Genomic DNA, 11,887 nt, shown 5'->3' with positions numbered 1-11,887 from the left:
GATCACAGCCCAGGAATGGCACCACCCCCCTGGGCTGGGCCCTCCCCCACTGATCACTAATTAAGAAAACACCCCACAGGCTTGCCTACAACACAACTTTATATGGAGACATTTTCTCAATTTAGTCTACCTCCTGTCTGATGACTCTAGCTTGTGCCCAGTTGACATAAAACTAGCTAGCACATGTCCAATAAAAATTTGTCATGGAAGCAAAAGCAACACTTGTTTGTAACAGGAGAAGGGGAGAAACAGAGGAAGAGTAATGCAACACTCATTTAAAAATATAAAATTTATTCATAGTAAGACAGTTCACTTTCTGTACAGGGTTACTCTTGAGCTAACAACCTCAAGAGCTTACATCGGAAATACATAGCTATCAAATATTGCTCATGCCATTGGACTCAGAGAATGCTTGTTTCTCCTTTAAACATGTTAAGGCTCAGTTTCCAAAAGGTAATCGTACCACTTAGGTTTCTGCTTAAAAGGCTGGGAAAGTTTGGGACTAAACCACTACAGTGAGGTTGGTGGGGGGACAGGAGGCAAGCTCCACATACACTCATTGTTTTTCTAAAGACTTCTTCCCTTTGAAAAACATGTTTTGTTACAAAAAAAGACAAAGGAGATCTTTAGTATTCAAACAAGAAAAGCTAACCATGCGTTTCTCACTGTGGCTGGATGAAATGTGTTGTGGGAACAAATGCAGCTCTTTTAGTTTCTTAAATGAATCTAACCAACCAGTCTCTCTTCAGATCAAGTGACCACAGAGTTGTCCTTTCCCCTAAAAACAATCCTCATTTTTCTCTCAACCGTATAGCAGAATGTAACCATGATTGTGTCCTTAATGGGAATGCACTGTGGAGTCACCCCACAGCTAGGTGTGCTGGCACAAGCCTGTAATCCACCTGGGAAGTGGAGCCAAGATAGTCAAGAGTTCCCGGCCACTTGGCTACGTAGTGAGTTTGAAGCCAGCCTGGGCTATATAAATAAGACCCTGTCTCAAAAAAATAAAAAATAATAATAATAAAAGAGATTAAAGGGAGAGGGAAATCAAACTGCAGAGTTTGGAGTTGTTTTGAGAAATGCCTTATTAACAAGTTCCAAACACATCGTAGAAGCACTTTACATACAAATATTCCATTCAATCATCAATGATACATCATTTTACAAAAGGCAGAATCTGTTTCCACTCAAGAATCGGTCTTACCATTCACTGAGTCCACACTATAACAAAAATGTCAGAAAGGGGCACCTGTAGGTCCTGCCTCTGGCATGAAGAGGTAGAGACAATCATCCAGTAGAAAAGATTAACGATAAATAAGCAAAAGACAGTACAACAAAACACGTTATAAAACTTCACTTCTAAAGGCCAGTTCTGGGAAGCCATGTTCATCCTCAGCACATCAGTCCAGTTCCAGGTTGGGAGATCCATTGCCCACAATCATCTTGCTGTAATTCTTCTGTTGTTCTTCCTTAAAGGTGTCCTTCACCTTTGCTCTCTTCAGCCCTCCGTCCCTGCGGACAGAAAGGTACACATGGGAAAGGTACTCCGCCAGTAAAGAAATGGGCCATGTGAAAACGCATGCCTCATGGTGCCCGGATGCTTAATAGAAACAGGAAGAGCAGGTTCTGGTTTCTGCTCTACAAATGACCAAGCATGTGTCCCTTTGGGCAAAGAACATGCTCTCTGAGCTTGGCAAAAATGGAGAGTAGCCAGGCAGTGATGGAGCATGCCTTTAATCCCAGAGGCAGGCGGATCTCTGTGAGTTCAAGGCCAGCCTGGTCTACAAATCGAGTTCCAGGACAGGCTCCAAAGCTACAGAGAAACTCTGTTTCGAAAACCAAACAAACAAAAAAATGGAGAGTAATACTGCCTGCATTCCACTTCTCCCTTGAAGAGGCAAGCGTTTTCTGGTGCTGGGAATTGAACCCAGGGCTTTGGGTATGCTACCCAAGTGCTCTTCCACTGAGCTACATCCCTCGCTTCTATTCTGTTTTGTTTCAGAAATTAGATTTACTGTATTCAATATTTAAACAGAAACAAGGATTATTAAGATGTTTCTTTAGATTCCCCCCTTGGAAAACAAACGTTTTTTTGTTTTTTGTTTTTTGGTTTTCCATTAACTGTGGCTTGCTGAGAAACCCCGTGAAAAGTTGTTAACATACACATAAAAAATTATGAGAGTGCTGTCCACGCATGGGTTATAAACAGGCAAATTTCTTAAAAATAAATTATTTGATAGTTATTCAAATCTAACCTTATGACTAACAACTTTATTTTTATACAAAACATATTCACACTTTTATACTCCAAAACAGATTCAAGATAAACAACAAAATTGTAAGGTGCATTTGACAGAAGCTAGTGTGATACAAAACAGCTTTCCTGCACTTGGAGCCTTGAATCTTTGAACTCTCTGCAGGGCTGTGAACCACAAGACCTTTCTGGGTTATAAGGGCTCCAAGTGTCTTTTCCTTCTTTGGACACAAGGAACAGCAAAACTAGGAGAGGTGGAAGGAAACCAGACTACCATAATTATTCCTCCCCCATTATAATATGCTAGGTTTTAACTCCTGGAGGGAGGGGGTTAAGAACTTGCTTGCTTTCTATTGGGACTGTTGAACTTTAGCCCAGTTAGTCAAGTTCTAACAGTGCCGAATGATCATGTGTTACTCAGATGCCACAGGGACAGAACTTGACCTTCATACAGACACGTGCCTGAAACCAGAGCAATGTTCAGGTTCACGGAGTCAAGCCCAAAGCACAGCCTTCAACTTGAAAATGGACCACAGCTCACAGAGTTTTACAGGGGATCGGGAATGGGAAGTTCCCATAAAACAAAACTACAGGTTGCGGTCTGGTACACTAAAACTCTTTTCTCCAAATGAGCCACCTGTAATTATTTGTAGGACTTAAATGGATTTTGAGTAGTAAAAAATAAAGAAAAAGGAGAGAGAAGAAAGGCCTTTCTCTTTTTCTAAGGCCCAAACCAAAATGGACAACAATACAAACGCTGGTGATGATCTTAATGCCTGCTCTTAAGCCTCCTGGCATCACCTTTGGATGGTTCCTCTTCTTAGCCACCCAGTGAACCACCCCAGCTATGATCTCTCGCCTCTAGAGGCTTCAAGTTCTATCAAACTCCCCACTTCAGTAACAGCAGATCTTAGTTCTTTCAGGAAGGTGTAGCCACTAACAGCCAGCTTAAGATCATACAGCAAAAAGCCAGGCATGATGGCACATGTCTTTAATTCTAGCACTCGGGAGGCAGAAGCAAGTGGATCCAAGTTTGAGGCCACTTTGGCCTCCTAGTTTGAGGCCAGAGTGAATTCTAGAATAGGTTTTGAGAAACCCTGTCTCAAAAAACAAAAACAAAAAAATTAAATATATCCAGATAGGCAGGAAGGCTCGTTTCCTTCCAGAAAAACAGGCCAGGTAGTTAAAAGTAATCTCATTTATAAAATGGCACGTGATCCAGTAATAGGAAATAGGAAAGTTCAGAGGATTTGCTTTGTTTTGTTTTTGTGAAACAAGGTCTTACGCTGTAGCTCAGGCTGGCCTGAAATTCACTATTCAGTCCAGGTAGTCCAGGAACTCATGGGAATCCTCCTGCCTCTGTCTCTCAATACTAGGATTAGAGGTGAAGATCACTGTTAACAGAGATGCCAAGTGAATCTGACAGTGAGTGGCTGACAGCCTGTGTGCTCTTTCTTTCCCTGGGTCAGAGACCACAGATCTAGCCACAACTTTTCCTAATAGCTTCAGACAGGGCTAGCGTGTTGGGTAAGAGGAAGTTTTGGAAAAAGAAGTTTTAAGAAGAGGAAAAAGAGGAAGTCAGCTATATGCATATGAAGTTGAAGAATCACTGAGACACCTTTAGCCTCAGGGAGGCCTGGAGTTTTGTGATGTTACAGTGTTTGCCAGTTTAGCAATTCCAGATTAGATTGCATAATGTAAAATTGTTCATCTTAGCCTGTGGCTTAGAACAAATCAGTTGCTGTCACTGACGAATTCATACCCCAAGGGAGTCGCCTGGCATCTACTTTCATCTCCCATCAATTTCCAAAGATGGTTAATTAGCATAGTAATGTCTAAAATGACTTTTTTTTGCTATAAAAATTAGCATCAAAAAAGCACAGTGTTTGCCAGAAATAGGATGGGGTGGTATAAATTAGCTGGTTTCAAGATAGGTGAGTGGGCAAATATATTTTAGTGATATGTCCTACTATTGGATAAAAGAATATAACATGCTAGCCAGCCCATCTTTGAAGACGTAACCCCTAAATAACCCTGATCCCCCATGCTGCAGATATTCTTGGCTGCTATTAACACAGAAATCAAATCCTTGAACATCACTGCAATTGCCTCAACTTAGCACATCATATAAAGTGTCTTGAAACATCCAGAGAGGTCATAGAGACTTTACTGGACTTGCTGGACTTGAAATACAGACTCTCTGGTGACACTCGCTCATACGAGGACTGACCTCCTACTCCAAGGTGGGCATAGTTAACCCTTACTGCTCACTCCTTTAATCTAAATATTTCTATCCTCACAAACGTATAAATTGAAGCTAAACTCCCCATGTGACAATATTTGACAATGAGGACTTTAGAGCATTATTAGGGTTGGACAAGGTTGAAAGGGTGGGGCCCTAATAGTGAGGTTAGTGCCCTTCTAACAAGAGACACTGGAGAGCTTGCTCTCTCCATGCTGGCACAGAGGAAAGGTCATGAGCCATGGAGAAAGCTGCCTTCTGGAACACAGGGAAGAACCCTCACCAGAAACTGACCATGAAGCATACTAAGCTCAAACCTCTAGCCTTCAGAACTTAGAGAAAACAAATTCTGTGAAGACATCACTGTGTGGTATTGTGTTACGGCAGCCCAAGCTGACAAACACATGCACCTACATTAAATCTTCCTCAGACAAAAAAAGAAAGAAAGAAAAAGTGAAAGCTATAGTTATGCATTGCCAAAATATTTTACTTACTTCTTTCTTCCAGTTCTTCAGTTTTCTAATACAGTGAGAATGAAACACAAACAGCCCTACCCCAAAATCCAAGCCTCCCTCTCCCTTCTTCATCAGTAAAAGAACCTCATTTTCCAACATCCGGAGCAAATACTACATTATCCAGTTTCCTTTGCAGCTAACTGCTACCCCAAGACTTGCAGCAAATGATACAAGTTTGTTACTTGTGCCATTTCCCCTGTGTTTGCCTATGGAAATGGGTGTGTCATTTTCAAGGCCCCCCAGTCAGCCATAAGCTGTGCACACTGGGTGAACGTGAAACCACTATCTTGGGCCATAAGGTAGAAGCACCTGCTGGGCAGTGGTGGTGCACACCTTAATCCCAGCACTCAGGAGGCAGAGGCAGGAGGATCTCTGTGAGTTTTGAGGCCAGCCTGGTCTCCAGAGTGAGTGCCAGGACAGCCAAGGCTACACAGAGAAACCCTGTCTCAAAAAACCAAAAAGATAGAAGCACCTATTGAGGTTGGTATAGGAAAAAGGGCAAAGCTGTTATGCCAGCCTGGACTCCCATGCTTACGTGGGAGAGAAAAGCTTCTATTTTATTTAAGACTTTGTTGCATAGTTTCTGCCAAATCTATAGCTAACCAGTGCAATTTTGTTAAATATATATATTTCTACAAAAGAAGACAATTGCTTCTAAGAGGATTCTTACCAAGGAAGTTCAGTCAGTCCCCCTTGTACAGCAATAGCAGATTTAACCCTGTTTGCAAACTGAACGGCATCTTCTCCTTCCTGATTAAATGAAAAAGTTACACATCTTAAGTATGAAGTTTTTAAAGACCTTAAAATGTCTCATAATCATTCTTATTTGTTTTTATATAACTAAATACATCACCAAGAAACAACCTGTTGCCCGGCATTGGTGGCGCACGCCTTTAATCCCAGCACTCAGGAGGCAGAGGCAGGCGGATCTCTGTGAGTTCGAGACCAGCCTGATCTACAGAGCGAGTGCCAGGATAGGCTCCAAAGCTACACAGAGAAACTTTGTCTCGAAAAACCAAAAAAAAAAAAAAGAAAGAAAGAAAGAAACAAACAAACAAACAAACAAACAAACAAACAACCTGTTCACTAAGAACAAAACAAAGCATGATGGGAGTAATGAAAATACCTAAAGCTTTAGGCAAAAGTTTTCTTGCTTTTATCTGATTAAATAAGCATCAAAGACTGGAAAGTATCTAGGTGATACCTCTCTGGTCATGGGAGGCATGTACCACACGTCGCAGACAATGGCCCAGCTGGTCATTATTCGAAGCAAGTAGCTCACCATGCCGTATTTGCTACTGTTCCAGAATGCATCACCAAACTGGGGGTTATACTGAGAAGAAAAAAAGAAGAAAGATATTTCAACCATGAATTCCATGCTGGCTTCTCTCATCACAGGTGGAAAGATAAATGAGTCTTTCGGACCCCAGGAGAATTTACTTCACTTGATAGACTTCACAAGAACTAAGCCAATCCCACTAACGCTTTCTATCAGTGCCAACTGCTCTGTTAAATAGAGCCCAGAGTACTGCACTACGAAAGCTGTTTGCGTATCTCCCAGATATGTGACACTTAGGAAGTCAGTGAAAGCAGAGGTCAATCAGATTTGCTCGCCACAATATCCTTAGTATTAGTATTAATACACCCTCTGCTGCATCGCCATGCTGTCTGTCCGTCTGTCCAGCCATCAATGCATATCTGTCTACCTATCTCTATATCTAACTATCTACCCACTATCTGTGCATCAAATGTCATCTACCAGCTGTCTGTGCATGTATGTATCATCTGTCTACCAATTGTTGATTATCTATCTAGAGAGAATGAGCACAAAATGTACCCAAAGAAACTGAATACACAAGTGTTCTCTAGTCTCACACATTTTAAATTTGCAACTATATCAAATAAAGTTAACAATCCAATGCCCCCCACCCCTCTGCACCTTTAAAACTCTATTTTACCTTTATTGCCACTGGATATATGGTCCCTCCGATTTCAAAGCTTCCCTTTTTAAACATCATGACTGAAGTATTGTTGATGCAGGTACCTGACAGAGGATGTGAGGAAGTAAGCCTCTTTTTAAAAACAAATTTTAAAATGAATTGCTCTAAAGATTATTACATTTTTTATGTGCATGTATACATTTGGAGGTCAGAGGACAACATGAGAGAATCATGCCTCTCTTCCACCTGTGGGTCCCAGAAATTGAACTCAGCCCATCAGGCTTATAGGCAAGCTCCCCTACCTACTAAGCCATTTCACTGGCCCCAAATTACTTTTCTATAATCCTAATCATCATCCAAGCAGCAGATACTTTAGCGCTACTTCGCAAGTCAACCCTTGCTTCAAAAAACAATTTAAAAGTTTTGAGCAATTTTAACAGCAAACTTTCTCATCGCCACTGAACACTCAGCAACAACCCCATCACAGCAATTGACTATTTCAATACATTTCAAGAATAACACATACAAAGTCATAGACTGTGCTGTTTAATACCACTATGGAAAAATTACTTTAAAAATCAAATAGCCACCGGTGGTGGTGGCACACACCTTTAATCGCAGTGCTCAGGAGGCAGAGGCAGGTATTCAAGACTACTCTTGTCTACAAAGAAAGCTCCAAGGCTTTCTTTTCTCTGTAGCTACACAGAGAAACCCTGTTTTGAAACAAACAAACAAAAAAAAAGTATCCATCCCTTCTTCTAAGACAGCTCTAAAGTGCCAAACCTAGAGTGTTCCTCAGATGGTTTGCTGCCATCAGCTATAGCCTGAGGCAGCCTCTGCTCCTACCTTCAGGGAAGATTAATATGGGCAACTTTTTCTTATCAGCCACGTGTTCTCTCAATCTGTAAGAAAAAAATATAGGATCTGTGAGTTGATCTTGAAGACAAAGAGATAAGAGTCCTTGTTCTTCACATCCTGCCAGCAGGAAGAAAAAGTCATAAGGGCAGAAATAAGTGACAAAAGAAAAGGAGACAAAGGGTCGGGGATAAGGAAATCGGCACTCTTTCGTTTTCTCTGAAGTGAGTGAGTTTTGGTAACTTCATCCTACTTTGTTTGTTACAGGGTCTCATTAGCTTAGGCTGGCCTTGAACTCATTACATAACCAAGAATGATCTTAAGCTCCTGACCTCCTGATTCTACTTCCCAAGTCCTGGGACTACAGGTATGCATTAGCTGGTCCAGCGGCTGTCTATGCTTAAAAGGGATTTCTAGATAGCCATGTGCCATTAGCACTCCGCCCTTCTCCATGTGCTGATATTCCTTGTGTGAAAAAAATTGGGAATTCTGAGCATGCTTGTCTGTCTGCATTATAGCCAATAAGTAAGAAACCCCTCAAATGAGTCTGGATGAACTTTCCTATGAAATCAAACAACGTAAGCCAGGTATGGTAATCCAGCACTCAGGAGAATGAGACAGGAGGCTAGCACAAGTAAGTCTAGCCTGGGCAGCTTTCTTCCTGGTGGCTTCATCTCCACAGAGACCTGCCCTCCATTCTCATAAAGATCTGCTGTAGTTTAGGTGTACTCTACAGCCATGTGTTCATGGTTTAGCTGCCGCATGTGACACTACTGAGGGGTGACAGAGCCTTTAGGAGGTGGGATTAGAAGAAAGATGTTACTCACTGGGTGCTCGCTCTTGGCAGGAAGATTCAGGAGCCCAAGCACAAGAGCCAAGGGACCAGGCACTGACTCTACTCCGAAACCAGGTAACTAAATAAACCCTTTCCCTGTTAAGTTGATCTCCCTGTTAAGTTTTGTGACAGTGGCAGAAAGGAAGAGCAGTGATTATCAGCTCTCTGGTAACTAGATTTGAGTGGCAGAGGCCATTCAGCAAAAGCAATCATTTATTCAGCAAATAACTGATCTATATTTAACCCTCAAGGTGGTAATTTTAAGCTTTTAAAAGTTCAGTGACCGTACTGAAGTCACAGCAAAACAGACACCTGAGCTTTCTGGTCTGGTTATGTGCAGCCATGTATGCCCCTGACTATAGAATTATTACATGAGTCCTGTTAATGACTCCAGAAAAAAAGAGCTTTGCGGGACTTTGTTTTCGTGTGTGTGTGTGTGTGTGTGTGTGTGTGTGTGTGTGTGTGTGTGTGTGTGTGTGTGTGTGTTGCCCTTTGGACAAAAGACCCAAGTCAATCAGCTCCTCTGTTACTGCAAATGAAGGCAAAGGACTGCACTGATTACCTCTTAGTCACCAGGTGTCGGTCCTTCATTTCTGAGCGCTCAAACCAGACGTGTGGACAAGCCTTAACCATGGCTCTCTGAATGATTCCCATCAGTCCACCATGAACCTGTCCAACCTAGAAGCACCAGGAGAAACAGAAAAACATAAAGGTACAGCCACCCAAAAACCCTGTCTTTCCTAGAGAGGGAATCCTATTCTTCACTCAGAGAAAATACTGGCTGTCTTTTACCAACAATTTGGACAATTTGAATTAAATTCCAAATCTAGTCAAAGGATTTGCAAAGCTCAATGCAAGCCAAAATGTGCTCTTCCGCAGTGCCCTGGACGTTAAAGCCACTTTGCTCCACAGAGATCCTCAACTTCATCAAGATTATGGAAATGCAAGTTAAAGATGCACTGAACTATGATTTCAAATGCACCCGAATGGCAAGGATATTGCGCTTGGATACTACACTCCCATGCAAGGCTTTGGGGAAAAGAGTGGGGACATTTAACAGCTGTCAAGATGACATATTCAATTAGCCTCCATTTCAATAATTTCTCTTTTAGAAATCCTCCCTGAAACCGGCAAGATGAAACTACATACTCGAAAGATTATTAGCTATAGTATTGCTTATTACTGCAAAATATTGAAAAAATATCTAAACATGTAAATGGATAACAAATAGTGTCAATGATGTGGTGAGTGGTGGGGGGTGTGAGTGTGTCTAAGTGTGTCTGCGTGAGTGCATGTGATCATTAAACTGATTGTGAGTGTGAAATTGTAAATGTGTGTGAAAGTGAGTGTGTGCGGGCATGAGTGTGTGCATGTGAGTGTGTGTGTGTGTGTGTGTGTGTGTGTGTGTGTGTGTGAGTGAGTGTGCATGCACATGCATACATACAGCAGAATACTATGCAGCTGAACAAAGAACAAGGCTGACCTCGAGGACACATAAGGAGTGATGGTTTTCAGACAATGGAGTTAAATTACAAAAGGCAAAAGAACAGATAAGCATGTTGTCTTTGGGGTGAGATGAGAAATGAAATGATACATTTGCACTTTTTAATCCTTCAAGAAGAAATAGGAAAGGATAATGAAGCAACAGTGAATCTACAAAGAGACCAGAAATATTCTGAGGTCTTCAGTTTCTAAAGTATTATAATCAATTCTTTGTTGGCCAGAGCACAGAAGAAACAGGGTGTGGCCTCAGAAACACAAAGTCATAATTAAACAGTTGCTATGGTTTGAGCACATTCCCCTGGAATTCATGTACTGGAAACTGAGTCCCTCAGGCAACGGTGCTGGAGAAATGACCTAATGTGACGGGTCTGAATCACAACACCTCTGCTCAAATGAACAGATTAGAGCTCTGGCTGATGCTGGAGAGATGGCTCAGCAGTTAAGAGACTTGCTGCTCTTGCAGCGGACCTGGGTTCAATTCCCAACATTCACATGGCAAGTTCACACCTGTCGAGTTACAGAGAATCCACTGTCTATTCTGGTCTCCTAGTGTTGCATGCACATGATAGAGAGACATTCATACAGGCAAGACATTCACACACATACAATGAAAATAAATATCTTCACAAAGTGGGGCACTCTAGGGAACAGACCTCTTTTTGTAATTCTAGGCCTTCCTTCTAACATGCGAAGGCAGGATAATCAGATCCTCACTAGACATCCTTACTTTATACTCTTCAGCCTGCACTGTAGTCAACAACTTTTGCTCCTCACAAATTACCCTGTCTGCAGTACTCTGTAAGGTCAGCACAAGGTGGTCTAAAGATGGGCAGATCAGCTGCCTAAGCCTCTGCCACCCCAGCTATGATGAAATCCTGGCCTGATCTAACTGCATCAAAGAGAAAATCAAATACAGTGGGTGGAGTATGCTGTCCACATACAGAAAAGGCTGATACGGTATGTCCAGGTGTGTTCTGGGGCTCTCCTGAGGGTTGCCTTGGGTGGGCTTTAGGGAGGATGCCTAAATACTGAAATTATATAGAAAATTGTGTCTGTATGATATTTGTATGTTTTTTCCAGTTTCTTTTTATTTTTCAATGTATATAACTATCAATTGATTACTAATCTGCCAAAAGATAAACGACCAATTTCTATTTCTTTTCTCGAAGATGACAAAAGAATCTTTAGGTTCAAAAAAGCTCACTTAAATTAATGATGTATTAAACAGTCGTTGTCTAAGAGTTATTTGTTCTGAAGACTTTATTTCACTTATTTATTTACTTTGGTAGGGAAATGGGTCTGTGCTTCAGGGTCTCACTGTGTAGCCCTGACTAGCCTGGGACTTGCTATCTAGTCCAGGCTGGCCTCGAACTCACAGCTCTCCTCCTGCCTCTTCCTCCTGAGTGCTAGGATTATAGGAATATGCCACCATGTCCAGGTTTTACATTTATTTTAGACTTTTTGTTTCTTTTCTGGCAGTTCTGGGGATAGTTCCCAGGTCTTCACACTGCTAGGCAAGTAGTCTATGACTGGGCCACATCTGAAGTCACTGAACTTACAATTTTAGACAAAGCAAACACTCAGCACTAAGTGGGAATTTTTACATAGGCCTTGTCAATCATACAGCCCACGGATAGTGAAAACCAGTGTGCATGCTGGCACTCCCCACTCACTTACCCACAGCACACACTTAAGTTGTAAGGGTTCCCCTCAAAGACTTTCCCAGAAATGCACACTAGATCA

At 41.8% G+C, this 11,887-nt stretch overlaps 1 protein-coding gene across 6 annotated transcripts in view; it reads right to left on the bottom strand.

The window, feature by feature from the left end:
* Positions 1-270: 270 nt before the first annotated feature.
* Positions 271-11,887, bottom strand: part of Gpat3 (glycerol-3-phosphate acyltransferase 3) — a 49,814-nt gene continuing 38,197 nt past the window's right edge. For all 6 annotated transcript variants that reach the window (XM_027388528.2, XM_027388529.2, XM_027388527.2 and 3 more), the window contains 6 exons: positions 9,204-9,319; positions 7,798-7,853; positions 6,970-7,055; positions 6,216-6,344; positions 5,682-5,761; positions 271-1,512 (listed from right to left, as the gene is read on the bottom strand). In XM_027388528.2, the coding sequence (XP_027244329.1) occupies positions 1,401-1,512; positions 5,682-5,761; positions 6,216-6,344; positions 6,970-7,055; positions 7,798-7,853; positions 9,204-9,319 (579 nt within the window). In that variant the 3' untranslated portion in view covers positions 271-1,400. The remainder of the gene's footprint in view (positions 1,513-5,681; positions 5,762-6,215; positions 6,345-6,969; positions 7,056-7,797; positions 7,854-9,203; positions 9,320-11,887) is intronic.

Source organism: Cricetulus griseus (assembly GCF_003668045.3).
Source record: "Cricetulus griseus strain 17A/GY chromosome 1 unlocalized genomic scaffold, alternate assembly CriGri-PICRH-1.0 chr1_1, whole genome shotgun sequence".
Classification (NCBI taxonomy): domain Eukaryota; kingdom Metazoa; phylum Chordata; class Mammalia; order Rodentia; family Cricetidae; genus Cricetulus; species Cricetulus griseus.
The sequence above is the reverse complement of the archived record's forward strand: the minus strand, read 5'-3'. Positions and strand labels throughout refer to the sequence as shown.